This window comes from Mustela erminea, chromosome 8 (genome assembly GCF_009829155.1).
Source record: "Mustela erminea isolate mMusErm1 chromosome 8, mMusErm1.Pri, whole genome shotgun sequence".
Taxonomy (NCBI): domain Eukaryota; kingdom Metazoa; phylum Chordata; class Mammalia; order Carnivora; family Mustelidae; genus Mustela; species Mustela erminea.
Window position 1 is genome coordinate 55923512 of NC_045621.1, and position 25395 is coordinate 55948906.

The 25395-nt window shown below is 36.9% G+C and overlaps 1 protein-coding gene across 8 annotated transcripts in view; it reads right to left on the reverse strand.

Annotated features, from left to right (window-relative positions):
- Nucleotides 1-48: 48 nt before the first annotated feature.
- WDSUB1 (WD repeat, sterile alpha motif and U-box domain containing 1) overlaps nucleotides 49-25395 on the reverse strand; it is a 46260-nt gene continuing 20913 nt past the window's right edge. For all 8 annotated transcript variants that reach the window (XM_032355663.1, XM_032355664.1, XM_032355660.1 and 5 more), the window contains 6 exons: nucleotides 24959-24992; nucleotides 23597-23637; nucleotides 23410-23516; nucleotides 22374-22550; nucleotides 16626-16766; nucleotides 49-446 (listed from right to left, as the gene is read on the reverse strand). In XM_032355663.1, the coding sequence (XP_032211554.1) occupies nucleotides 289-446; nucleotides 16626-16766; nucleotides 22374-22550; nucleotides 23410-23516; nucleotides 23597-23637; nucleotides 24959-24992 (658 nt within the window). In that variant the 3' untranslated portion in view covers nucleotides 49-288. The remainder of the gene's footprint in view (nucleotides 447-16625; nucleotides 16767-22373; nucleotides 22551-23409; nucleotides 23517-23596; nucleotides 23638-24958; nucleotides 24993-25395) is intronic.

Consider the following 25395-nt stretch of genomic DNA (forward strand, 5'->3'; position numbering starts at 1 on the left):
ATGAGAACATGACCTGTATCTAAGCAAGAATAAATATGAGCACTGCAATTTTAAGTCAGAGTGAAACTTTATTTTCCTACAGGTTAAGATTTCTTTCACTAATACAAAAAGGCTTTTATAGTAAAAATAGAAGTCAGATATGTTACTTAGTCCATACAATTTAAAGAAAAGGTTTTTATAGGTAACTAAATTCACTCTTTCTGTTTTGCTTTTAATAATATCTGATTCGTATTTACCTTTCAATCATTCAATCGAGATCACTGAAGAATATAAACAGTATAAATAATTTTATTTTTGATGTGTCTCTAGCCATCGGCTGATGGCCATTTTCAAAGTCCTGTTTGGTGTCAGTACCACTGAAGGAAGAACAAGATTCGTCATGGGACTTGTACGTTTCTTTTTGCTGATCCAATTTTCCATTGCTTCCTTTTCATATGAATAGCCATCTAAAAAAAAAAAAAAAGAACCCCCCCACACAAGTTATTTGCAGTGTAGGAAAGGGAGGTTTGGATTAGCAAAAAGGAGTTGAATATACCAACTTCAACTGCCAAGGCCATTATTGTGATTTAAGTGGTAATCTTGTATCACTACTCCTAAAATACTTTTGCCACCACACCTTAAATTCTGCCCTAGAAGATGCTTTGAGATTGCACAAATTACCTGCAACGGTGTCAGTATTTTACTGATAATTTTGAACATAAAAACTACAGCAAAGTTCTGTGTCCACAATTTAGGTGTAGCAGAAAAGAAGAAAGGAAAAGAGCCAGGTCGAGGAGAGCGGTTGTGAAGACGAACTGCCTTAGAGCTGTCAGCGGTGTGTGAAAAGTAAGATCGCTAACGAGGAGAGCCTTAGCAATAACTCAGCCAAACTTTCTGACATACTGAAAACTCAGGGAAATGGATACCAAGAGATTATAGAACTCATCCCACTAAGGACTTGATAATAAAGGGATTTATGATTTTTTTTTTTAAATGCCAAGGGCTGAGGTTTGTTATACACGTTTGTGCAAAAATCTTTGCCTCTGCACATATAAAGATGAGTATTTGCTTTACTTTATTTTTTACTCTTAGCTCCTTCTCTTTAAACTGAAAAATCTTAGTTCCTGGTTACATGTGCACATTTATTTGCTTTAATTTACAAACATAGAACAGTTTCAAACTAACAGTGTCAATATATGACTAACATAGACTGCGAAAGAAACTTAAGGTTTCTTTCTGGCTCTTTGTGTCAACAAGAATAGATCCACTAGGGTTTTCTAACTGAAATACTGTGTTTGATGAAAATCACTTGGGAAAAAAAAAGTTCTTCCATTCAGTTATGTTACCAACTTGACATATAATTGTGTTAATTTGCTTCCCTTTTTTAGCCTCTCAATTTTTAGGTCGGTTTGTTTTGCATGATTTAATTCTGTAAAACATTTAAGTGACTGCAGAGTAAAAACTGTAAAACAGGTACATTCAGAGGAGTCTGTTCTCATCCCAAACAGGTAACCATGTATATTTTTATCCTTTTGTTTCTTCTTGGAAATATAAGCGTGTGTAAACACAATGCATACACATTCTTACTAGAGCTAGCATATGGTGCACTATTTTGCACCTGTTTTAACTATACCCTTTGCCTTTTTATTCCCCCATGGTGGTCCCCTGTACAGATGTACTGATGGACATCTCGGTTTCCCGTCTTTGCCTTTTACAAATGATGTTGCAATGGACAGTCTTATTTGGGGGGGGATTCCAGAAGCAGGATTGCTGCATTAGAGTATATAATTTTGGAGTGCCTGGGTGGCTCAGTGGATTAAAGCCTCTGCCTTCAGCTCAGGTCCTGATCCCAGGGTCCTGAGATCGAGACCCGTGTCAAGCTCTCAGCTCTGCCTGCCTCTCTGCCTACTTGTGATCTCAGTCAAGTAAATAAATAAAATCTTAAAAAAGTATATAATTTTGCTAGATATGCCAATACTTCCATAGGAATTCTACCATTTTTATTCCTGCTACTTACATTGATGAGTGCTTTTTTCCCCGAATAGCTTCACCAAGAGAATATGTTGTCAAACTGGATTTTTACCAGTCTCTCATAAACAATGCTACAGTGTATCAGGCAGCTTTATTTGGAGGAAGATAGAACATTTCTTTTTAAGTGCTTAAGAACCAATTGCTTTTCTTTTTCCTGTGAACTGTTAACTATTTGGGGGCCATTTTTCTATTAGGCTTTACTTAGATTTTTTTCTTTTTAAACACTGAGATGTAATTGACATACCAGTTTCAGATGCACAACATAATTCTTTGCTATATTGTGAAATCACAATAGCTCTCATAAACATGCATCACCACACAGAATTACGAATTTTTCCTTTTTCTTGTGATGGGAGACTTGTAAGATTTCTTTAAGAGGGAAAGGGAGAGAGAGATACAGGCTTCCACATAAACAATGAGTAAGTCATGGAGATGAAAGGCACAGCAGTGGGAATACAGTCCATGACTTGTAGTGGTGTTGTACGGAGACGGAGGCTGGCGACGTTTGTGGTGAGTGAGGCATTGTGTATAGACTTGCTGAATCACTGTGTGTATGCCTCAAACTAATTGGGTCAACGAGATTTCAATTAAATCCCTTAGCAACTTTCTAAAATACGTTATTGCTATAGTCACCATGCTGAACGTTGTATCAATTAGACTAATTTCGTAATTGGAGGTTTTTATTGACTCCCTGCACACTTTGACCATTCCCCCATCCCTGCCTCTGGCAACCACCCATCTGTTCTATCAATGAATTCTGTGTTTTGTCTTAGATTCTACATGTGAATGAGATCATAGGGTATTTCTCTATTTCTGACTTATTTTACGTAGCACAATGTCCTCAAGGTCTAGCTACGATGGCACAAATGTCAGGATTTCCTTTTGTAAGGCTCTATTCCATTGTGCATATATACATTCTCTTTTTGCACTCAACCACTAATGGACAGGGTGGTTACTATGTCTGGGCTATTATAAATACTGGCAATGAATGTGGGGCTACAGATACCTTTTCAAATTAGTGATTTTGCTTCCTCTGAAAAAATACCCAGAAGTGGAATTGCTGGATCACAAGGTAGTTCTATTTTTAAATTGAGGAAGCTCCATATTGTTTGCCATAGTGGCTGCACCATTTTACATTCCTCCCAAACAGCAAATAAGGGTTCCCTTTCCTCCACATTGTCACCAACACTTTATATATATATATCATAACCATTTCTAACAGTTACGAGGTGACAGCTCATTGTGGTTTGGTAGACCCCTGATTGTTGACCATCTGTATGTCATCTTTGGAAAAATGAACATTCACATCCTCTGCCCATCTTTTTTCTTTTTTTCTACTGAGTTGGAGTTCTTTATATAATTTGGACATTAACCCTTATCAGATATGTGATTTGCAAATACTCTCCAATTTCATAAGCTGCCTTTTCACTTTGCTGATGGTTTCTTTTGCTGTGCCTAAGCTCTTTAGTTTGATGTAGTCCCACTTATTTTTGCTTTTGCTTTTGTTGTTACATCAAAAAAATAATGGCCAAGACAGATATCAAGGGGCTTACCAACTATGTTTTCTCCTAGGAGTTTTTTTTTTTTTAATTTAAGGATTGCATTTATCTATTAGAGAGACAGAGCATGAGAAGGGGGAGGGTCAAAGAGAGAAGCAGACTCCCCGCTGAGCAGGTAGTCCAATGTGTGGCTTAATCCCAGGACCCTGAGATCATGACCTAAGCCAGAAGCAGATACTTAACCGACGGAGCCACCTAGGTGCCCCTCTCATAGGAGTTTTTTGGTTTTGTGTCCTACAGGTCTCTAATCCATTCTGAGTTAATTTTTGTAGATGGTGTAAGATAGTGGTCCCATTTCATTGTTTTGTACATGGTTGCTGTTTTCCCAGCACCATTTAATGACGAGGCCTTTCCCTATTGTATATTCCTGGTTCCTTTGTTACCATATGTGTGTAGGTATATTTCCGGGCACTCTATTCTATCTGTTTTTATGCCCATACCGTACTCTTTTTTTTTTAAAGATTTTATTTATTTATTTGACAGAGAGAGATCACAAGTAGGCAGAGAGGCAGGCAGAGAGAGAGAGGAGGAAGCAGGCTCCCCGCTGAGCAGAGAGCCCGATACGGGACTCGATCCCAGGACCCTGAGATCATGACCTGAGCCGAAGGCAGCGGCTTAACCCACTGAGCCACCCAGGCGCCCCATACCGTACTCTTTTAATACTACAGCTCTGTAATGTAGTTTGAAATCAGGAATTGTGAAGTCTCCAGCTTTTTTGGTTAAGATTGCTTTGGCTATTCAGGATCTGTGATTCCATACAAATCTGCTATATTTTTTTGTGAAAAAATGCCATTGGGATTTTGACAGGGATTTCACTGAATCTGTAGATTGCTTTGGGTAGAATGGATATTTTAATTCTTTCAATCCATGTCTTTCCATTTCTTTGTATATTCTTCAGTTTCTTAATATATTCCAGTTTTCAGTGTACAGGTTTTTTTTTTTTTTTTTAACCTCCTTGGTTAAGTTTATTCCTAGGTATTTTGTTCTTTGTGATACATTTGTAAATGGGAGTATTAATTTCTCTGAGAGCTTGTTACTAGTATATAGAAATACAACAAATTCCTGTGTATTAACTTTATATTTTGCAACTTTGCTGAATTTGTTGATTAGTTCTAACAGGTTTTTTGTGGATTCTACAGTTTTCCATATATAAAAACATGTCATCTACAAATACAGTTTTATCACTTCCTTTCCAAATTGGGTGCATTTTATTTTACTTTATTTTGCTTAACTTCTCAGGCTAGAATTTCCAATACTATGTTAAGTAAAAGTGAGGAAAGTAGGTCCTCTTGCTTGTTCCTTATCTTACTGGAAAAGACATCAGCTTCTCACTGCTGACATTGATGTTAGCTGCGGGCTTGTCATATATGGCCTTTATTATGTTGAGGTACATTACCTCTATACCCATTTTGTTGAGCACTTTTATAACAGATGTTGAATTTTGTCAATGGTTTTTTTGTGCATCAATTGAGATAGGATTTTTATCCTTTTATTAATGTGGTGTATCATGTTGATTTACAGAGGTTGAACCATCCTTGAAACCTTGGAATAAATCCCATTTGATCACTGTGTGTAATCCTTTTAATGTATTGAATTTGGTTGCTAAAACTGAGGAATTTTACATCTGTGTTCAATAGGGATACTGGTCCATAATTTTCTTGTAGTGTTCTTATATGGTTTTACTACCAGGGTAATGCTGCTTTTGTAAAATGAGTTTGGAAATACTCCCTCTTCTAGTTTTTGTACACTTGAAAATTGGTATTCCTTGAATATTTTTAATATCTTTGGAATATAAACACTTCATTAGTTTTCCACACCTTTCTCTTGGATTTTGAGTCCAGGTTAGGAAGTAATTAGGAAAATAATTTCCATATTATCAAGGAATTTATCTACATTTTCTTCTGGGACTTTTTTTTAATGTTTACATCTCTAATCCATTTGAAAGTTAGATGTGCAGCGTAAGAGATGAAGCCAGTGTTACCCTTTCCCATATGGCTATTTAGTTGTGAGAATACCACTTTTTAAATATTTATTGTTACCACTGATTTAACATATGCCATTTTTACCATTCACTAAATTTCCAAATGCACTTGAATCAATTTCTGGGTTTAAAAAATTTTTTTTCCATTGTTTTGTCTATTCACGTGCCATTCTGTGTTATTTATAAAGGCTTAAAACATGTTCCATTATCTGATAAGGTTAGTGACACTCCTCATTTTAAAATATTTGTTTATTTATTTGACAGAGACACAGCAAGAGAGGGAACACAAGCAGGGGGAGTAGGAGAGGGAGAAGCAGGCTTCCTGCTGATCAGGGAACCCAATGTGGAGCTTGATCCCAGGACCGTGGGATCAGGATCTGAGCCAAAGGCAAACACTTAAGGACTGAACTACCCAGGCACCCCTATTTTCTAGATTATTTGTTGGGTGGCCTTTCCCAGTGGAAGCTAATCATTATCTTCTATATTCACTAGGAAAGAGTGACATCTTGTTGACCTTGTGTCTTCCTGTCATCATGGTATGTTCTCCATTTGTTCTAAATTTACTTTGCAGGGATGTTCTATAGTTTTCTTCATAACTACCTTGTACATTAAGTCCTCTGTTGTACATTTTTTTTAAAGATTTTATTTATTTGACAAAGAGCAAGGGAACACAAGCATGGGAAGTGCAGAAGGGAGAAGCAGGCTCCCCACTGAACCAGGAGCCCTATGTGGTGCTCAATTCCAGGACCCTGAAATCATGACCTGAGCCAAAGGCAGACACTTAATGACTGAGCCATCCAGGTGCCCTTTTACATTCTTTTTTAAGTTGAAGTTGGCACACAATGTTAGTTTTAGGTGTGCAACACAGTGATTTGGTGTATCATGCTATGCTCACAAGTGTGTAGCTACCATCTGTCACCATACAAAGCTATTACAGTATCCTTGACTATATTTCCTATGCTGTACCTTTTGTCCCCCTTACTTATTCCACAAGTAGAAGCCTATGTCCTCCCTGCTCTACCCATTTTGCCCATTCCCTTACCCCCCTTCCCTTTTGGCAACCATCAGTTTATTCTCTATATTTGTGGGTCTGTTCTCCTTCTTGTTCACTTTTTTTAAGATTCCACATAGAAGTGAAATCCTATGGCACTTGTTCTTCTCTGTCTTAGCATAATACCCTCTCAGTCCCACTGAGGACTATTGATTCCTCTTTGATTTGACTTGCTAAATGCTGATTGGACTTATTAAGCTATTGTCTCTCAGCTCTAAGTTCATGCATGATACGGAGGATTCCACATGCTGGAGCCAGGATAATGCAAACCACTTTTTGGCTTTATACCTGGCTCCTTGTTAGATCTTGCAATTGGATTCCTCTAGAAGAAGGAAAAAACAGTGAAGACTCCTACCAGTGTTGTGCCTAGCCATGGCCCTTCATCTGGCAGGGGAGGCTGGTTATACTCTGCAGATTTTCTGCTTTGCTTCCTTGAAGGTACTACCCAAATTTGTCTTATCCTTCCCCCCTTTAGAAAGACCAGCCAGAAGCTACCCCTTCTTAAAGACCTAAATTCTGGTTCATGGGAGGTTCTGATAACCTCAACTTCCTTTTGTTCCCTGGAGTCCTAGAGATGGTAGATGATTTCTGCAGATACAGTTAGTGCCTTTCTCTTTTGAGATACAGTTGACATAAAATCTACCCTTTTTAGTATACAATTCAGATTTTTTTTTAGGATTTTTAAAAATTTTAATTTATTTGACAGAGATGACAAGTAGGCAGAGAGGCAGGCAGAGAGCGAGGGGGAAGCAGGGTCCCCGCTGAGCAGAGAGCCTGATGCGGGGCTCGATCCCAGGACCCTAGGATCATGACCTAAGCCAAAGGCAGAGGCTTTAACGCAATGACCCACCCAGGTGCCCCTACAATTCAGATTCTTAATGGTGATGGTTGTACAACTCTGAATTATACCAATTTTTATTACTCCATAAAGAAACCCTGTACCCCAGATCATTCACTCTCCCCTCTCCTGGCAACCACAAATCTACTTTCTTTCTACATCTGCCTGTTCTGGACACTTCCTGTAAATAGAATCATACACTATGTGACCTTTGGTGTCTGGCTTCTTGCACTTAGCAGAACATTTCCAAGGTTCATCCACATAGCATGTGCAAGTATTTGTTCCTTCTTACAGCTGATTAACATTCCTTTGTATATACCACATTTTATTCATTCAGTGATAGGACATTAGGGTTATTTCCACTTTCTGGCTCTTAGCAATAAGACTACTTTGAGCATTGATGTACAACTTTTTGGATGAATGTTTTCAATTCTTTTGGATATATACCTCAGAGTACAATTGCTACACCACATGGTAACTATTTTCAACAGTAGCTGTACCATTTCACATTGCCACTTGCAATGTTTCTGCAAATCCTTCTAACACATGTTAGATTGTAGTCTTCCTAGTAGGTATCAAGTGGTATCTCAATGTGGTTTTGATTTTAATTTCTGTGATGATACCATACATCTTTTCTAGTACTTATTGGGCATTTGTATATTTCTTATGGAGAAAGGTCTATTTTTTAATTGGTCTGTTGAATTGTAAGAATAGCAAGTAGGAAAATATACTCAATTTTTATTTTATGAAAGGTTGAGTATAATGAACCTTAATCTTATATTACCATCACATTGGCCCATTAATGATAATGTCCATGTTAATATTATTATTATATGGGATATTAAGAATTCAGTAATAGTTAATTCATTTGCCACCAGGCTAGATAAATCTAATAGAATGTTTTTTACCTTCCAGGTGAAAGGGGCCCAGTTTTTGTGTTAGTTCTGGTAGTGTCTGTTGCTTAAATATAGTTAATATTTATGAATGTCCCATATCTGTTAAAAACATATACTTTCTATTTTGAATGTTCAGGGTTTGGTACATAGATCTATTTTAAACTGAGAGATATGATCAAGCCTATTACTGTGCTTTTGAAGTGTCTAAGACTGCACAGCTAGTAATAGCCACCTTCCCTGAAAACTGTGGTCTTCGGTGTTACATAGTATTTTCCTGTGTGTGTCTTAAAAAATTTTGGGGGGGTCTGAATTCTATTTTTACAGACATGTATGTAACCCCCTTCTTCATTTTTACTTGCAATTGTGTCATGTTTACCTATCCTTTTATATCTAGCCTTCCTGAATCCTTTAGGTTGTATTGTGCTTTGTTAGCTAATCTCAAATCTTTTTACTCTTTATGGAGGAGTTAAAACCAAACTACAGAATTATGGAACAATAAACTGGTAATATTTATCATTCTTTTTTATATATCACATAAATAAACTTTCACTATAGGAGCTGGTTTCATCAATTTTAGTGCTTAGAGAGGTATTTTTGATCTGCTAATTACCTTTATCCTAGTATCTTCTAAAAAGAGACCAAGAACGGCACCTGGGTGGCTCAGCTGGGTGTCTGCCTGCAGCACAGGTCATGATCCCAGGGTCCTGAGACTGAGCCCCCACTGGGCTCCCTGCTCAGTGGGCAGTCTGCTTGTCCCTCTTGTACTCACTCTCTCAAATAAGTAAAATCTTTTTAAAAAGAGACCAAGAAAATAATTAAAACTTCAAATAGGCTTTTCATATTCTCTACTCTCCCTTTTACCATACTATTAGAGCATCTTATCATCTTTAACTGAATTCCCACAAGTGAATAAGTTTTCCTTCCCTGCTTGCAGATTGTTGGTTTCTTGGGTGGTGGTAGTGAATAAAATGTCAAATCAGTCTATGGAGGTAGGGGCAGGTTTCCTACTATATCAAAGTCAGTTACACTGCCCATATTTTACATATACTTCAATATCAGCTTTTCATGGTATTATAAAATAGTGATTCTTTAACCAACAGTTTTCTGCTGGTAACAGATATTTGCCAAACAGGAAAAGCAGGAATTTGGATTGGATCTATAGCATTGCTAATGATATATAAGGTTTCACACTGTTCTACTAAATCTCCTTTCAGAGCAGTAAGAGGGATTATCAGAGCTCCGAAGTAAAGACCCTTTCCCATCTCCACATACACAGTCTTTCATGTATAAATGAAAGGGCACGAAGCATTATTATAACTAATAACTAATAATAAAAATGACACTCCTGCCTCCTTGAAAAATTCAAGCATGAAATTTACTACAACTAGAGTTAGCTTATTTAAATCAAAGGTGTGGCTAGAAGAGAAAAATGACAATTTTTTACAAGTTTGCTTGTTTTTACTACTTTTTAAAATTGACTTGGTTTTAAATCCTTCCATAAAATTTTTTTATCCAAACAGTACCATTTGACTTTTGCTATAACCCAAAATACCGAGTGCATAAATCAAGAACTGTACCAGCAGGTAGTTCTAGTAGTTCTAGGAAATAAACAGTATTTAATAATTTAATATACTCTGGTGCACAGGTTCATTTCTTTGGTAAAACACCAAAGAAATGATACCTATTCATTTCTTTGGTAAAACACCAAAGAAATGATACCTATTAAAAGATTTGTTTCTTAGACTTCCATTTCTGGTAATCAAGCCAATTAAAACCCCAAATATCTTGCTATATTATACTTAGATATGTGACTAAAAGAAACATCTTTTTACATGTATATCTGACTTCAGGTTCAAGTGGCTTCACCCTTATGAAAGGTTCAGGTAGAAAATATAAGCTCACTGGCCTGGGCTCTGAATTTATTTTATCTTTGTTGAAGAAAAAAACTTGCTCAGTCCCCCTGTTGTCCTGGAAAATGGGCAAAGCAAGCCCAGCACTTCTCTGGAGCTATATGCCCTCTTCCTGCATGGGTAAGGAAGCTCCACAGGTACTACTTGATTGAGGGTGCGGCACCTGGGTGGCTCAGTCGGTTAAGTATCTGCCTTCAGCTCAGGTCATGATCCCGGGGTCCTAGGATGGAGTCCCACATGGGGCTCTCTGCTCCTCCATCAAATAAATAAATCTTAAAAACAAACAAACTTGGGGCACCTGGGTGGCTCAGTGGGTTAAAGCCTCTGCCTTTGGCTCAGGTCATGATCCCAGGGTCCTGGGATTGAACCCTGCATAGGGCTCTCTGCTCAGCAGGGAGCTTGCTTCCTCTTCTCTCTCTGCCTGCCTCTCTACATACTTGAAATCTCTGTCAAATAAATAAATAAAATCTTAAACAAACAAAAAACCTGACTGAAGGTGAATACTCAGACAACAAAGAGCAGATGCAGGACTGCACAAACCCCAGAAAATGCTAGCAGAACAACTGGGCAAAGTGTACAGGATCTGTTATTCTTTTAGAACTGCATGTGAATCTTGAAAGACACAGGCAGTACTAAACATAAAGCTAGGGAGCAACTAGAATTCTTACATACTCCGGGAGGGGTTATAAGCTGTTTCAGCCACTCTGGGTAAACAGCTCTGGGTAACAGGCTGTACAGATCTAATCTCTGGAATATACCCAATAACAATGCACCTGTGTATTCACCAAAGAAAAAGATAAAAGTCCACAGCAGGCAGTAATGATAGAATGGATCGTTTGTAGTATATTTACACAGAAAGATTAATAAAGGGCGCCTGGGTGGCTCAGTGGGTTAAGCCGCTGCCTTCGGCTCAGGTCATGATCTCGGGGTCCTGGGATCGAGTCCCGCATCAGGCTCTCTGCTCAGCAGGGAGCCTGCTTCCTCCTCTCTCTCTCTCTGCCTTCCTCTCTGCCTACTTGTGATCTCTCTCTGTCAAATAAATAAATTAATTAATTTTTAAAAAAAAGAAAGATTAATAAATTACTGTGCTGGATAAACAGCATGGATAAATCACACAAACTGTGCTTAAGGCAAAAAGTGAGACCCCCAAAAGACCTAGTTTATGATTCAATTTAGATAAACTTAATCAGAAAAGCATTTTTATCCATCTATAATGTTAAAAGTTAGGCAATGTGTTACCCTTGGTGAAATATTATGTGAAAATTCAAGATGTATACTGTTTGTTTTAAAAGAAGACTGAAAGAGGGGTTCCTGGGTGGCTCAAAGCCTCTGCCTTCAGGTCAGGTCATGATCCCGGGGTCCTGCGATGGAGCCCTGCATCGGGCTCTCTGCTCGGTGAGGAGCCTGCTTCCTCCTCTCTCTCTGCCTACCTCTCTGCCTACTTGTGATCTCTGTCAAATGGATAAATAAAATCTTGAAAAAATAAATAAAGTAGACTGAAAGAAAAATACCATGCAATTATAAACAAAAAACAAGAGAATCAAGATTAAAACAAATGATACAATTCAACATAAAATACACTAAAATGATGCCAACAAGAATATCTTAAAAGTAATAGAAAATGCAAACCTCCGAGAGAATACTCAGAAATCTAATTTGATGAAGTAACCTATTAAAAGCTCTATTTGAATTCGTAATTCAAATCTCCTACTAGGAAACTCTCCTACAAAGAAAACTCCAATACCTCTTATGAACACAGATATAAACATCCTGAAAATATTAGCATATCAAATCCAGCAATAAGCGAAGAAGCCAAACCCTAGAGAGTCCACAAAAAAAAGTTCTAAAATCAATTCAGCAAAGTGGCAAGATACAAAATCAAATACAGAAATCAGCTGTGGTTCTATACACTGACAATGAAGAATCCAAAAAGGAAATTAGGAAAATTCCATTTACAAACAGCATCAAAAAGATTTAAAGACTAACTTAAGGAAGGAGATAAAAGACTTGTATGTTGAAAACTATAGAACATCGCTATAAGAAATTAAAGACACAGAGGAAGGAAATTCTGTGGTCATGGGCTGGAAGACAATGGTTAAAATTCCCATACTACTCAAAGTAATTAAAGAGTCCATGGGAACTGTGATCCCCATCACAATTCCTCTCAAAATGCAAAAGACATTTTTTTGAAGGAATAGAAAAATCCATCCTACAATTCATATGGAATTGCAAGAGATCCTGAAGAACCAAAGCAATCTCAAAGAAAAAGTTGGAAGACTCCCATTTCCTGATTTCAAAAGTTACTATATACGAAACCACAGTAACCAAAGTGGTGGTACGGCATAAAGGTAGCTATGCACCCCAAGAGAATACGGAATTAACCCCCCAATATATAGCCTAGTGTTTTCAACAAGGGTGCCAAGACCATTCAATGGCAGAAGAACAGTCTCTTTAATAAATGGTGCTGGAAAAGTGGATATCTGCGTACAAAAGGATAAGTACGTGAGATATAAAAACTCAAATGGAACAAAAACTCAAATGTAGAAACTAAAGCAATAAAACACTTAAAAGAAAACATAGGGGGAATGCTTCATGACACTGGATTTGCTAAGGATATCCTATGAATATGATCCCAAAAGCACATGCAATTTAAAAAAAAACTGGACTTCATCAAAATTAACTTTTGTGTATCAAAAGGCCCTATAACAGAATGAAAAGGTAATCTGTGGAATGGGAGAAATACTTGTAAATCATATCTGATAAGGAATATCCAGAATATATTAAGAACTCCTACATCTCAACAACAACAACAACAACAAAAAACAGATTAAAAAACGGTAAAGGACTTAAATAGATATTTCTCCAAAGAAGATATAGAAAATGGCCAATAAGTACCTAAGAAACTCAACATCCCAGTCACTAGGGGAAAGCAAATCAAAACCCAAATGAGACACCACCTATACCCATCAGGATGACTATTATAAAGCAAACAAAAACTAAAAAGCAATAAGTATGGGCAAGGATGTAGAAAAAGTGGAACCCCTGTGAACTGCTGGTGGGAATGTAAAATGGTGCAGCCACTGTGAAGGTAGTAGAGTGGTTCCTCAAGAAAATAAATACACAAGTACTATATGACCAGACAATTCAAATTCTGGGTATATACCCCAAGAGAACTGAAGGCAGGGACTTGAGCAGATATTTGTATACCCATATCCACAGTAGCATTATTCACTATAGCCAAAAGGTGGTAAAAAACAAAAAACCAAAAAAAACTCACATGTCCACGGTTGGATGTATATACCAGGTATGGTATAAACATACAATGGAATATTTTTGGCCTTAAAAAGAAAAGCAATTGCGACACATGATACAATGTGGATGAATCCTGAAGACATTATGCCAAGTAAGTCAACAGAAAAGGACAAATATTGCATGACTCTCCTTATATGAGCTATCCAGAATAAATTCAATACCATTAAACTATATACTCAAAAACTGTTTAAATGATTTTATGTATTTGTATATTACCACAATAAAAAAAAAAATCAATGAATGTAATTTTGTTAGGCATAATAATGACCCACAAACATGTCTACTTCCTAATCCTGGAATCTTTGACTATGTTAACACGGCAAAAGAGAATTAAGCTTGCCAAGGAACTGAGGTCACTAATCAGCTGATTTTAAGACAGTAAAGTATCTTACCATAGTTCTTGAAAGCAGAAGAGGAAGGGGAAAGTGAGTCAAAGAGATGCAATGTGATACAAGGAGATATTAGGTTTGACGCTGGAAAAAGGAGTCACTGTATTAGTTTCCTATTGCCTCTGTAACAAATTACTGCAAATTTAGTGACTTAATACAACTTATTATCTTAAAGTTCTGAAGATCAGAAATACGAAATCAGTTTCATTGCGTTAAAAATCAAGGTGTCGGCAGGATGGTATTCTTTCTGAAGGCTCAAAGGGAGAATCTGTTTCCTGGTCTTTATTAGCTTCTAGAGGCTGCCTGAATTCCTTAGCTCATGGTCCTTATCGCTTCAACCTCTTCTGTTGTCACCTCTCCTCTGACCGACTCTCCTGCTTCCTTTGTTTCACTTACAAAGATCCTCATGATTACACTGGGTCTACCTGATAATAACACTGATAGGCTCTGAGGCTCTAGGACACGGACATCCTCAGGGAGCCATCATTCTGCCTACCACAAGCGAGAACAGCCCTCAGCTTATAGTCGGCAAAAAAAGAGGGGCCTCAGTCCTAAAATCACAAGGCACTGGCCTCTACCAACAACCTAAATGAGCAATAAATGGGTTCTTCCCTAGAGCCTTGAGCAAGGAACAGAACCTGCCAATACCTTGACTTTTGCCTGTGAGAATGTACTGGACCTCTGACCTACAGAAATGTTGCACTACTCATTTTGTGGTGATTTGTTATGATAGCAACAGGGAACTAATATAGTAATCTATCATACTAAAGGATAAAAGAGAAAAACCATCTGATTTCAGTGGATAAGCATCTTATATACTATCAGCAACGAGACAGAAGAGAACTTCTTTAACTTGATAGAAGGCAGCTTACGTCATACTTAATGGAGAAAGACTGAATTGAACTGCGTTACTTCCCCCTTAAAAGCAGATTAAGGAATTCCCACCACTTCTTTTCAACACTGTATTGCAAATCCTGGCCAACATAACAAGAAACAGGACAAGAGGTAGGGGTGGAGGAAGGCACAGACTGGAAATACAAATGTCTACTTGCAGATAACATGATCATGTATGAAGAAAATCAAGTAAAAGGATCTATATTAGTATAATTACTAATAAAACTAAAGCAACATCACAGAATACAAAGTCAAGCTATAGAATCAACTGTGAAATATCAAACAATGAAGAATTAGGAATTAAAATCTTTTTTCTAAAAATACTAAATACCTAAGGACAGTATTAGCAAAGTGTGTGCAAAACCTATACACTGAAACACAAAGCACTGCTAACAGAATGTAAACAAGACATAAAAAAGAAAAGGGAAAGCTGTGTGATATTCATGAGTTGGAGCTGTCCGTTCTGAATTATCAATAGATTAAACACCATTCTGATGAAAATTCTTTTATACTGAAAACTACAAAACACTGGAAAGAAGTAAAAGAAGATACAAATAAATGGAAAGGCATCCTATTCATGGATCGTAAGAGTTAATATTGTTAAATTGTCTGTATTTAACTAAAGTCATCTACAGTTTCAATACAATCTCCATCAAAATCCCAATGCCACTTTTTACAGGAATAGGAAAACCCATACTGAAAGTCATAAGCAAATCCCAAAGTATCCTAAAGAGCTAAAACAATCCTGAGAAATAACAAATAAAGCTGGAAGCCTTATACTTCCTGATTTCAAAACACAGCTATAGTAATCAAAAAAGCATGGTACTTGCGTAAAGACAAACATACAGACCAATGGGACACAATAGCCCAGAAATAAACCCTGACATATGTAGTGAAATGCTCTTCAACAAGGGTGCCAAGACTACAAAATGGGGAAAGACCACACTTTTCAAATGTCCACTGAATATTCTAATGAAAATGATCAAAACCGCTCTTTTTCATGTTCACAAAATATTCTGATTGGTTAATTCTGCTTTGGGGCACACATGCCATAAAAATAACCCTAAGTAATGGGTAATAGAAAAAAAGAAATACAAGATATCATTGCAATGCTATTTACAATATAAAGATTTCCACTATCTGGTACACGTATGTGTTTGCAGGAGTCAAAATGTAGCATAGAGCCACAGTGGAATAAAAATGGAAAATTATGTAGACTAAACTGGTATTTAGAAATGTATACTGTTTTAGAGAAAAATTTTTAAAAACATAATATGGATTTACTGATTACAACTATGTAAAGTACATAGTTGTACTTTATGTCTGTCTGTATGTATGTATGTCTGTGCCTACTGACAAAGGTTAGAAATTCATGTGGAAAGATACAATTTATAATCTTTAAGTCTTATTTCTATAAGGTTGTTTAAACTCATTATAAACAAAATAAACATAAGAGATCTCAACAGTCTATCTCAAAAACAGTATTTTACCTTGCATTCTTTTTTTTTTTTACCTTGCATTCTTGTAACCAAAAACACCTTTCACAAGTAAAGCTTGTTAAACTTACCCCTTTGTCTCTAATCTCATCCAAACCTCCTTCATCTAATTTTATTAATATATAATGTTCACTAGTTTACCTCGGATCAAAGGAGTTAAAAAAAACTACTTATGATCTGTAAGACAGATTTTTAAAATTTTCCATATTTAAACATACTCCTGTGAAATACCTACATTATTTTTTCATTTGCACATTTGCCCTGAAACTTAGAAAAGCATCACACATACCTGATGCAATGACAGGATCTTTCATAAGCTCCCTAGTTATTGGGCAGAGAAACTCGTCAGGAATTCCAGAAGAAAGGGTTTTCACCTTTGTCCTGAGCTCTTCAATTTTCCTTAGAACTTTACTCCGCAGCCCTAGAGATTCTGGGGGGGTGGGGTTGGGGGGGAGATTCTGTTAGGGTGGGAGAAGCACTGGGTAACCTCTATCCAAGTCTCCAGCAAACAGATCGTATCTATTACAACCAAAAATCTTCAGACATACCGTTTTACCACACAGAACTGTTTTCTTTATAAAACCTTTAATCTTTGTAGTACAGAATACCATGGGGCTAGAATAAATCAGCAACTAATGGAGAGTTTATTCTACATAACTTTATTCTGAAGACTGGAGAATTTCAGACTGTTGAATACTAATAAACTATATAAAATCAGAAAAGGTTCATTATTATTGGTTACTTTGTTTAAACAAAAAATTTCCTAACAGTAATTTTTAAAGATCTTCAGTTTAATAATGTAAAAATTCTATCTTATATTTAAAAAATTTCTGAAACTAGATATATTTGCTGATCTCATATGAAACACAATCATTAAAAAAGCTTATCTGTTTGTCTAAGACTATACACACACGTTTCACTCATTCATAGTTTTACTTTTATCAAGTTTTAAAAATTATTTTAAATTTTAATTTCAGGAAGTTTAGTATAATTTTAGGAGGTTTAATGTTATTAGCTGTTCACATTTTTATTTAAATATTTACTCATTTTGAGAGAAAAAGAGAATGCAAGCACACATGGGGGGTAGGGGCAGAGGAAGAGGGAGAGAGAGAATCTTAAGCAGGCTCCACACCCAGTATGGAGTCCAACATGGGGCTTGATCTCATGACCGTGAGATCATACCTGAGCTAAAATGAAGAGTCAGACACTTAACCAACTGAACCACCAAGGTGCCCTAGAACTTTAAAATATTTCAGAATGATGTGGAAAAAATAAATGCCCTAGTCTATTTATTTAATAATTTATTCTGTTTGTTCAATTTACTAACTTTTAAAATCTTAAACATGAAACAAATTCCTTAATTTACTATATAGAATGTTAACATTAATGTCTCCATTCATAATAATGATTTTCCTAACTCTGCTATTAAACTACCACAGAAATTAAATTACATTTCAATTTTGGCTTGGGCTGATAGTTCTGAAATTTATTTCACTGAAGTTTAAAATGATTCTAACTACTAAACCTGAGACTCATCCTTCAAAAACGATTTCAAACCATTAATTAAATCCAAAAATTTCTTATTCTTTATCAGAATATAATTCTATTGCTATTAATTGTTTTTACTATGCTGCTTTTATGTTTTCAAACACCCTCTGTTGAAATCCAAAATTACCGCTTTACACTGTCAAGTGCTTCTGCATGATAAGGTAAAGATTAATTATGAGAGAGGAATGAGAAATCAACCAGTGAAGATGCTAAATGCAGCAGACCTTAAAAAAAAACACAACCTCCCCCCAAAACCCTATATTCTATCACCCACTTTAAGGAGGAAAGAGTAAATTATATAGGATATAAGTTATTAAAGATACAAAAATGGCTTTCACAGTATGGCCTGAGAACACAACTATCTGACAAACCATCATTCTGTTAACTTTCTTAAAAAGACATAAGATTCCAAGATATTTAAATACGTTCACATGCTTTATTTACCATGTAAGGAAAGATAATACTGTACTTTAAAATGGTTTTAATTATTTTGTTGTTATTCAACTCCTCATTATGGGTATCCTATTTTCCCAAGCTTTCCCATGAAGATTTTATTACAGTATGTTAATAGTAGTTTGTAGTAGTATTATTATTATTTTTAAAGATTTTATTTATTTAAGAGGGAGAGAATGAGAGAGAGAGAGAGAGAGAAAGTGTGCACGCGCACTCGAGAGGGGTAAGGTCAGAGGGAGAGGCAGACTCCCCGCCAAGCAGGGAGCCCGATGCAGGACTCGATCCTGGGACTCTGGGATCATGACCTGAACTGAAGGCAGTCTGTTAACCAACTGAGCCACCCAGGCGCCCTGTGGTATTATTTTTATTAGAGCATGACACTAAGACTTCAAACTATTTTTGATAAGATCTAGTAACCAGAATATATCAACAACTCCTACAACTCAACAATAAAAAGACAAATAAATCAATTTAAAAAGAGCCAAGCATCTAAACAGATATTTCTGCAAAGAAGATCTATAAATGGCCAATCGGCACTTGAAAAGATGCTCTATATCATTAGGTAAGTACATATCCAAACCACGATCTAGTACCACTTCACATGTTGTCTAATCAAGACAACAGGTAATAACACGTGTTGAAAAGGAGGTGAAGAAACTGGAAACCTCACACACTGAAGTACTTACACATACAAAACATGGACGAACCTTGAAAGCACTATGTTACCTAAAAGAAGCCAGATATAAAGGGCACCCACTAATGGTTCCACTTAAAAGAAATGTCCAAAACAGGCCAACCCATAAAGACAAAGTAGATTAGTGGTTGCCAGGGCTAGATAAAGACAATGAGGTTCTTTTTTAAAAAAATATTTTATTTATTTATTTGACAGAAAGAGACAGTAGGGGAGCAGAAGGCAGAGGGAGAGAGAGAAGCAGGCTCCCCACCAGGCAAGGAGCCTGACATGGGACTCAATCCCAGGACCCTGGGATCAGGACCCAAGCTGAAGGCAGCCACTCCGCCCACTGAGCCACTCAAGTGCCCTGAGAACAAGGTTCTTTTGAGGGGATAAAAATGTTCTGGGGGCGCCTCGGTGGCTCAGTGGGTTAAGCCTCTGCCTTTGGCTCAAGTCAAGATCCTAGGGGTCCTGGGATCGAGCCCCGCAACAGGCGCTCTGCTCCGTGGGAAGCCTGCTTCCCCCCTCTCTGTGCCTGCCTCTTTGCCTACTTATGATCTCTGTCAAATAAATAAAATCTTTAAAAAAAAAAGTTCTGAGGGACGCCTGGGTGGCTCAGTTGGTTGGACGACTGCCTTCGGCTCAGGTCATGATCTCGGAATCCCGGGATCGAGTCCCACATCAGGCTCCCAGCTCCATGGAGAGTCTGCTTCTCCCTCTGACCTTCTCCTAGCTCATGCTCTCTCTCACTGTCTCTCTCTCAAGTAAATAAATAAAATCTTAAAAAAAAAAAAAAAAGTTCTGAAATTAGATGGCTCTCTGCTCAGCAGGAATCCTGCTTCTCCCTCTGCCAGTCCCCCTGCTTGTGTTCTCTCTGATAAATAAAAAATCTTAAAAAAAAAAACCTCTCTCCCCTCCCATCACACGTGCTCTCTTTAAAAAAAAAAAAGGTCCTGTGCTTATGGATTGCAAGACTTAATATTAAGATGACAATAATCACCAAATTAACTCATAAGAGTCAATATAATTCATACCAGAATAGGTGGCTTTTTAAGGAGGACACTTGTGATGAGCATTAAGTATTGTATGGGAAGTGCTGGATCACTATACTGTACACCTGAAACTAAATAATACATTGCATGCTAACTGGAATTTAAATTAAAACTTAAAAAAATTTATGGGGCGCATGGGTGGCTCAGTGGGTTAAAGCCTCTGCCTTTGGCTCAGGCCATGATCCCAGGACCTTGGAATCAAGCCCCACATCGGCTCTCTGCTCAGTGGGGAGCCTGCCTCTCTGCTTACTTGTGATCTCTGTCAAATAAATAAATAAAATCTTTTTTAAAAAATTTAAAAATTTAAAATTTTCAAAAGTCAGGTGGCCCCCCCCTTTTTTTTTTTGGAAACAGAAACTGACAAGTTGATTCCAAAATTCATATGGAAATGCAAGGAACCCAGAGTAGCAAAATCAATCTTGGAGAGGAAAAAAAAAAAGATGGAGGACATACACTTTTCATTTTAATACCTACTACAGGGTGCCTTGGTGGCTCAGTCAGTTAAGCATCTGCCTTCAGCTCAGGTCACTATCCCGGGGTCCTGCGATCGAGTCCCATTTCAGGCTTCCTGGTCAGGGGGGAGTCTGTTCCTCCCTCTCCCCCTGTGCCTTCCCCAGCTTGTGCTCACTCTCACTCACTCTTTCCTCTCAAATAAATAAATAAAATCTTAAAACAAAACCTACTACAAAGCCACAGTAATTAACACAGTGTGGGGGTGCCTACGTGGCTCTGTCAATTAAGTGTCCAAAAGGAAATACTTACAAATCATATGTCTGTTAAGTCTTATATCCAAATTTATATAAACAATAAAAAAGAAAATCCAGTTCTTAAAATGGCCAAAGGATCTTGAAAGACATTTCTACAAAGATCTACAAATGGCTAACAAGCACATGGAAACATGTTCAATATCACCAGTCACCAGGAAATGTACGTTGAAACCAAAATAAGAAACCACTAGGAAGGCTGTAATTAAAACAAGTGTTGAGGAGGACACAGAGAAACTGAGATCTTCCTATAGAGCTGGTAAGAACGAAAAAGAGCCAGCTTTGAAAAGAGCCCAGCAGTCCCTCAAATGTCAGCACTGAGTTACTACATGACCCACCAGTTCCACTCCTAATTATACACCCAGGAAAGCTGGAAACATTACCACACAAAAACTTGTATGCATACGTTCAGGGCAGCATTATTTGTAATGGCTAAATTGGAAGCATTCTAAATTCAATCAACGGATAAATGGATAAGCAAAAAGTGATAAATCCATAGAATTAAAACAGTCATAAAAAGAAATGAAGTATTGGGGCGCCTGGGTGGCTCAGTGGTTTGGGCTGCTGCCTTCGGCTCAGGTCATGATCTCAGGGTCCTGGGATCGAGCCCCGCATCGGGCTCTCTGCTCCGCAGGAAGCCTGCTTCCCTCTCTCTCTCTCTCTCTCTCTGCCTGCATCTCTGCCTACTTGTGATCTCTGTCTGTCAAATAAATAAATAAAATCTTTAAAAAAAAAAAAAAAGAAATGAAGTATTAACTATATGCTACGGCATGGATGAATCTTGAAAACATGCTAAGCAGGATGTCAGACAAGGCCACATATTGTATGATCCACTCTATGAAATGTCAAGAGGAGGCAAATCCTTCGAGAGAGAATGCAGGTTCATGGCTGCCAGGGGCTAGAGAAAAAGGGAAAGAGGACTGACTGCTCATGGCCATGAGGTTTCTTTCTGAATATATTAAATGTTCTGGAATTAGGCAGTGGCGATGGCTGTACAACTCTGTGGATATACTAAAAGTCACTCCACTGTACACTTACAAAAGAGTGAGTTTTATCATGTGAATTTTATCTCAAGTTTTAAAATATATACATTTTTAAAATTAGTTAATGGTCGCTTTAATGAAACACTACATAACATTTCTTTTCCATAATCTAATAAAAATATACTGTCCTTCTATATATCCTTATATCTATATCTATATATCTACAAAGATATATACTGGAATAATTACTATGCCAGAATATTAAGAGGACTATTAATACAATTAAAACCAATCTCAAAGTAAATTATTAAGTCACTTTTAAGGCCACCTATCTTGGGACTTCTGGGGTGGCTCAGTTGGTTAAGCATCTGCCTTCTGCTCAGGTCATGATCTCAGGGTCCTGGGATTGAGGCCTGCATTGGGCTCTCTGCTCAGCAGGGAGCCTGCTTCTCCCTCTCCCTCTACCTGCCTCTCTGCCTAATTTTATGCTCTCTCTGTCCAGTAAATAAATAAGATCTTGGGAAAAAGAAAAAAAAAAGACTGACTATCTTCCACTAATCTTACCAATTTTCAAATCATCAGCCAGACTTTCTTTGGTGAGATTCAACAGTTCTCTTCCATCAATGTTATTCATTTTGAAAATACCAACAAGGTCACTTAAACCTTGTGCACAAAGCCACACTGAGACATCTTCCTCTGACCAATCTTCAGTAAACTTCACTTGATCTTCCATGCTCCTTGCTTTTAAAAACAAATCGACAAACAAAAAGGCAGGTAAAATAACAATAAAGAAAAGTACTTCCTTCATAAATATCCCAGGAATTAAAAAGTAAATGAAATTTCCTTAAATCTGTGTTTTGCTACTTTAATATTCTTTTAAGAAATTAAAAAAAATCAAATAATACTATGTATAATTATAGCATTATTTAATGCTATATTAAATACTCTTCATTTGAAACTTTTTCTTTTCACTCCAGAACAACAATTCTTTTTTATTATATAAAACTCATGTCTGGGTGCTGGGATGGCTCCGTCATTTAAGGGCTGGCTCAGGTCTTGACCTCAGGTCATGAGTTCAAGCCTGTATCAGGCTCCATGCTGCACGCAAAGCCTACTGTAAACAAAACAAAACAAATACCAAAAACCTCCTATCAGCAAGAGTACTCGATGTGCTCTATCATCTGAATATCAGCACCACTATTTCGTAAATTCTGGCAGTGATAAAAATAAAACTCCTAAATTATGTATCAACATTATTTGATGAGGCCAAAAATAAAATAAGCAAGTTTAAAACTGTGATTTCTATTTTTTCCCAGGCTGTATTTTTCTGAAAAAATAGTATGCAGCGCAAATGAATAGCTTACAAAACTATGGGAGGTATGATATCCATGAATGTGCACCAAAAAGCACTTACCAACAGTTTTAACACAGGCCGACTACTTTAAACACTGGCTTCTCTAAAATTATTTTTAAATTATATTAAATTTGGGTGTATACTTTATCCTGAGGAAAAAGGAGAATAATTTGCCAAAAAATTATGGAATTTAAAATTTTAGTGGTGAGTGGGTTGAAATGGGTTAAATATGATGCCCTTACTAACCTTGGCAAGGTGTCTCCAGATCAAACTGCCAGATGTTCACTGTTTTGTCCATTGAACCAGTAGCAAGTAAAGGAGTACTGGGTGCAAAGGCACAACTTGTGACATACCTAGTTAACAAAAACAACTATTATACATCCTCAGACTAATTTTTTAATTATATTAATGCAAAATGAGGTTAAGTTCAGACCTGGTGTGCTGAGTCAATGTGTGAAGTATACTCTCAGTATTCTGAAAAACAGTAAAAACAGCTTTATATTTACTTGAGCAAGAGTAGAGTTACTGACATAAATGGTTTATATGCTGTGTTTTAATATTATTATTAGTCACATATGTAAGCTAACACTTTACCCAACAGAAAGAGGATAGCATCTATAACTAATAATATTATCAAGTACTTACTTCACTCCTTCTCAATAGTTAGCACTGTTGCCTGCTGACTATCTTCCTAGAAATTTAGTGTAAAACACTCTTGGCTTTTGTTGGCTTACTTGAATTTACTCATAGTAACCTGAAACATCTGTTACAGGAAATGATCTGTATTTTCGCTAGGACATTTGACTTGCATCCACTGCAGAACCAGTGAGTAGAAATTAGTCACTTAGATTCTGAGTATACTTAGCTGGCCATCTAGCATCTAGACATATTTATTTCATTAATTTTTAAAAAGTGAAGTATAATTAATATACAGTATTATATTCATTTCAGGTGTACAATTAGTTGTATTTAACTGAGACTCATATTTAATGGAGAAAATTTAATGTTATAGCTATTCTTGTAAAATCTCATGACAATTTCTTAAGAAACATTCAGGATCTACTTCACTCAGTTTGAGGATTCTTGCCCGTCTCCTGCCAGAGTGCTCAAGTGATTTGAACTTTTCATGTGGAGGACTAACATAGATTCCTTGCTTGACCCACTACACTTGGATGATTTACGTCTGTTTCATTTGCTGGCACAGCTGTGGCCTGAACTCATCATTATAAGGCTCCATTCAACATTCTCCATTCTCTCTTGGAGAGTATTTTCATCAACCACATCTTCACTTATAATAAAAAACATGCATTTTTCTTCATATTTGTGCAACTCTGGTCTTTATTCAGATGGGTCTATCAAAACCTCGCATTTTCCCAAGTCCATTAAATCCTACTCTTCCTTATACTCTAAACCCAGCCAGAACTCTGCCGGCAGTAGGCCACTTTCAGCTTACACTAGTGTACTTCCACAATCCGGGGTAAACATTTATCCTTTGCTATTATGGAAACCTGCTATAAAAATTTAAGAATAATCAATTTGAAATGATATTTTGTTCTTTTGGATATAGGTGCTCTATAAATCTATCAATTTTCTTTGATCAGATTAAACATCTGTCTTGTCCCAGAACCTGTATCTTTCCCTATATAACTATCTTACCATTTCTTAAAATGTATACTCTTAGGCACTCGAAAAAAGGATACATTTTGTTTATCTTGCCGAATTAAATTTTTAGTTCAGTAGCCTAATAAACGTATTTTACACACATCACACACACAAAAAATTCTGAAATACTTACAGTATCATATATTATGACAGACTTATCCACTGACCTTTAAAAGAAAAAGGAAATTATGGGTGAGAAGTTCTATAAAAACACAGTACAGCATTTATTAATTAGTATTTTTAAATCATTTAAGTAACTTTTTTAGAAAAGATTGAAATATTGATATGCAAACTTTTTTTTAAGATTTTATTTATTTATTTGACAGAGATCACAAGTAGGCAGAGAAGCAGGCAGAGACAGAGAGAGAGAGAGAGGGAAGCAGGCTCCATACTGAGCAGACATGCAGGGCTCGATCCCAGGACCCTGAGATCATGACCTGAACTGAAGGCAGAGGCTTATTAACCCACTGAGCCACCCATGAGCCCTGTAAACATTTATTTTTAAGAGATTTTATTTATTTGAGAGAGAGAATGCACATGCATAAGTTGAGGGGGCAGCAGGTGAAGCAG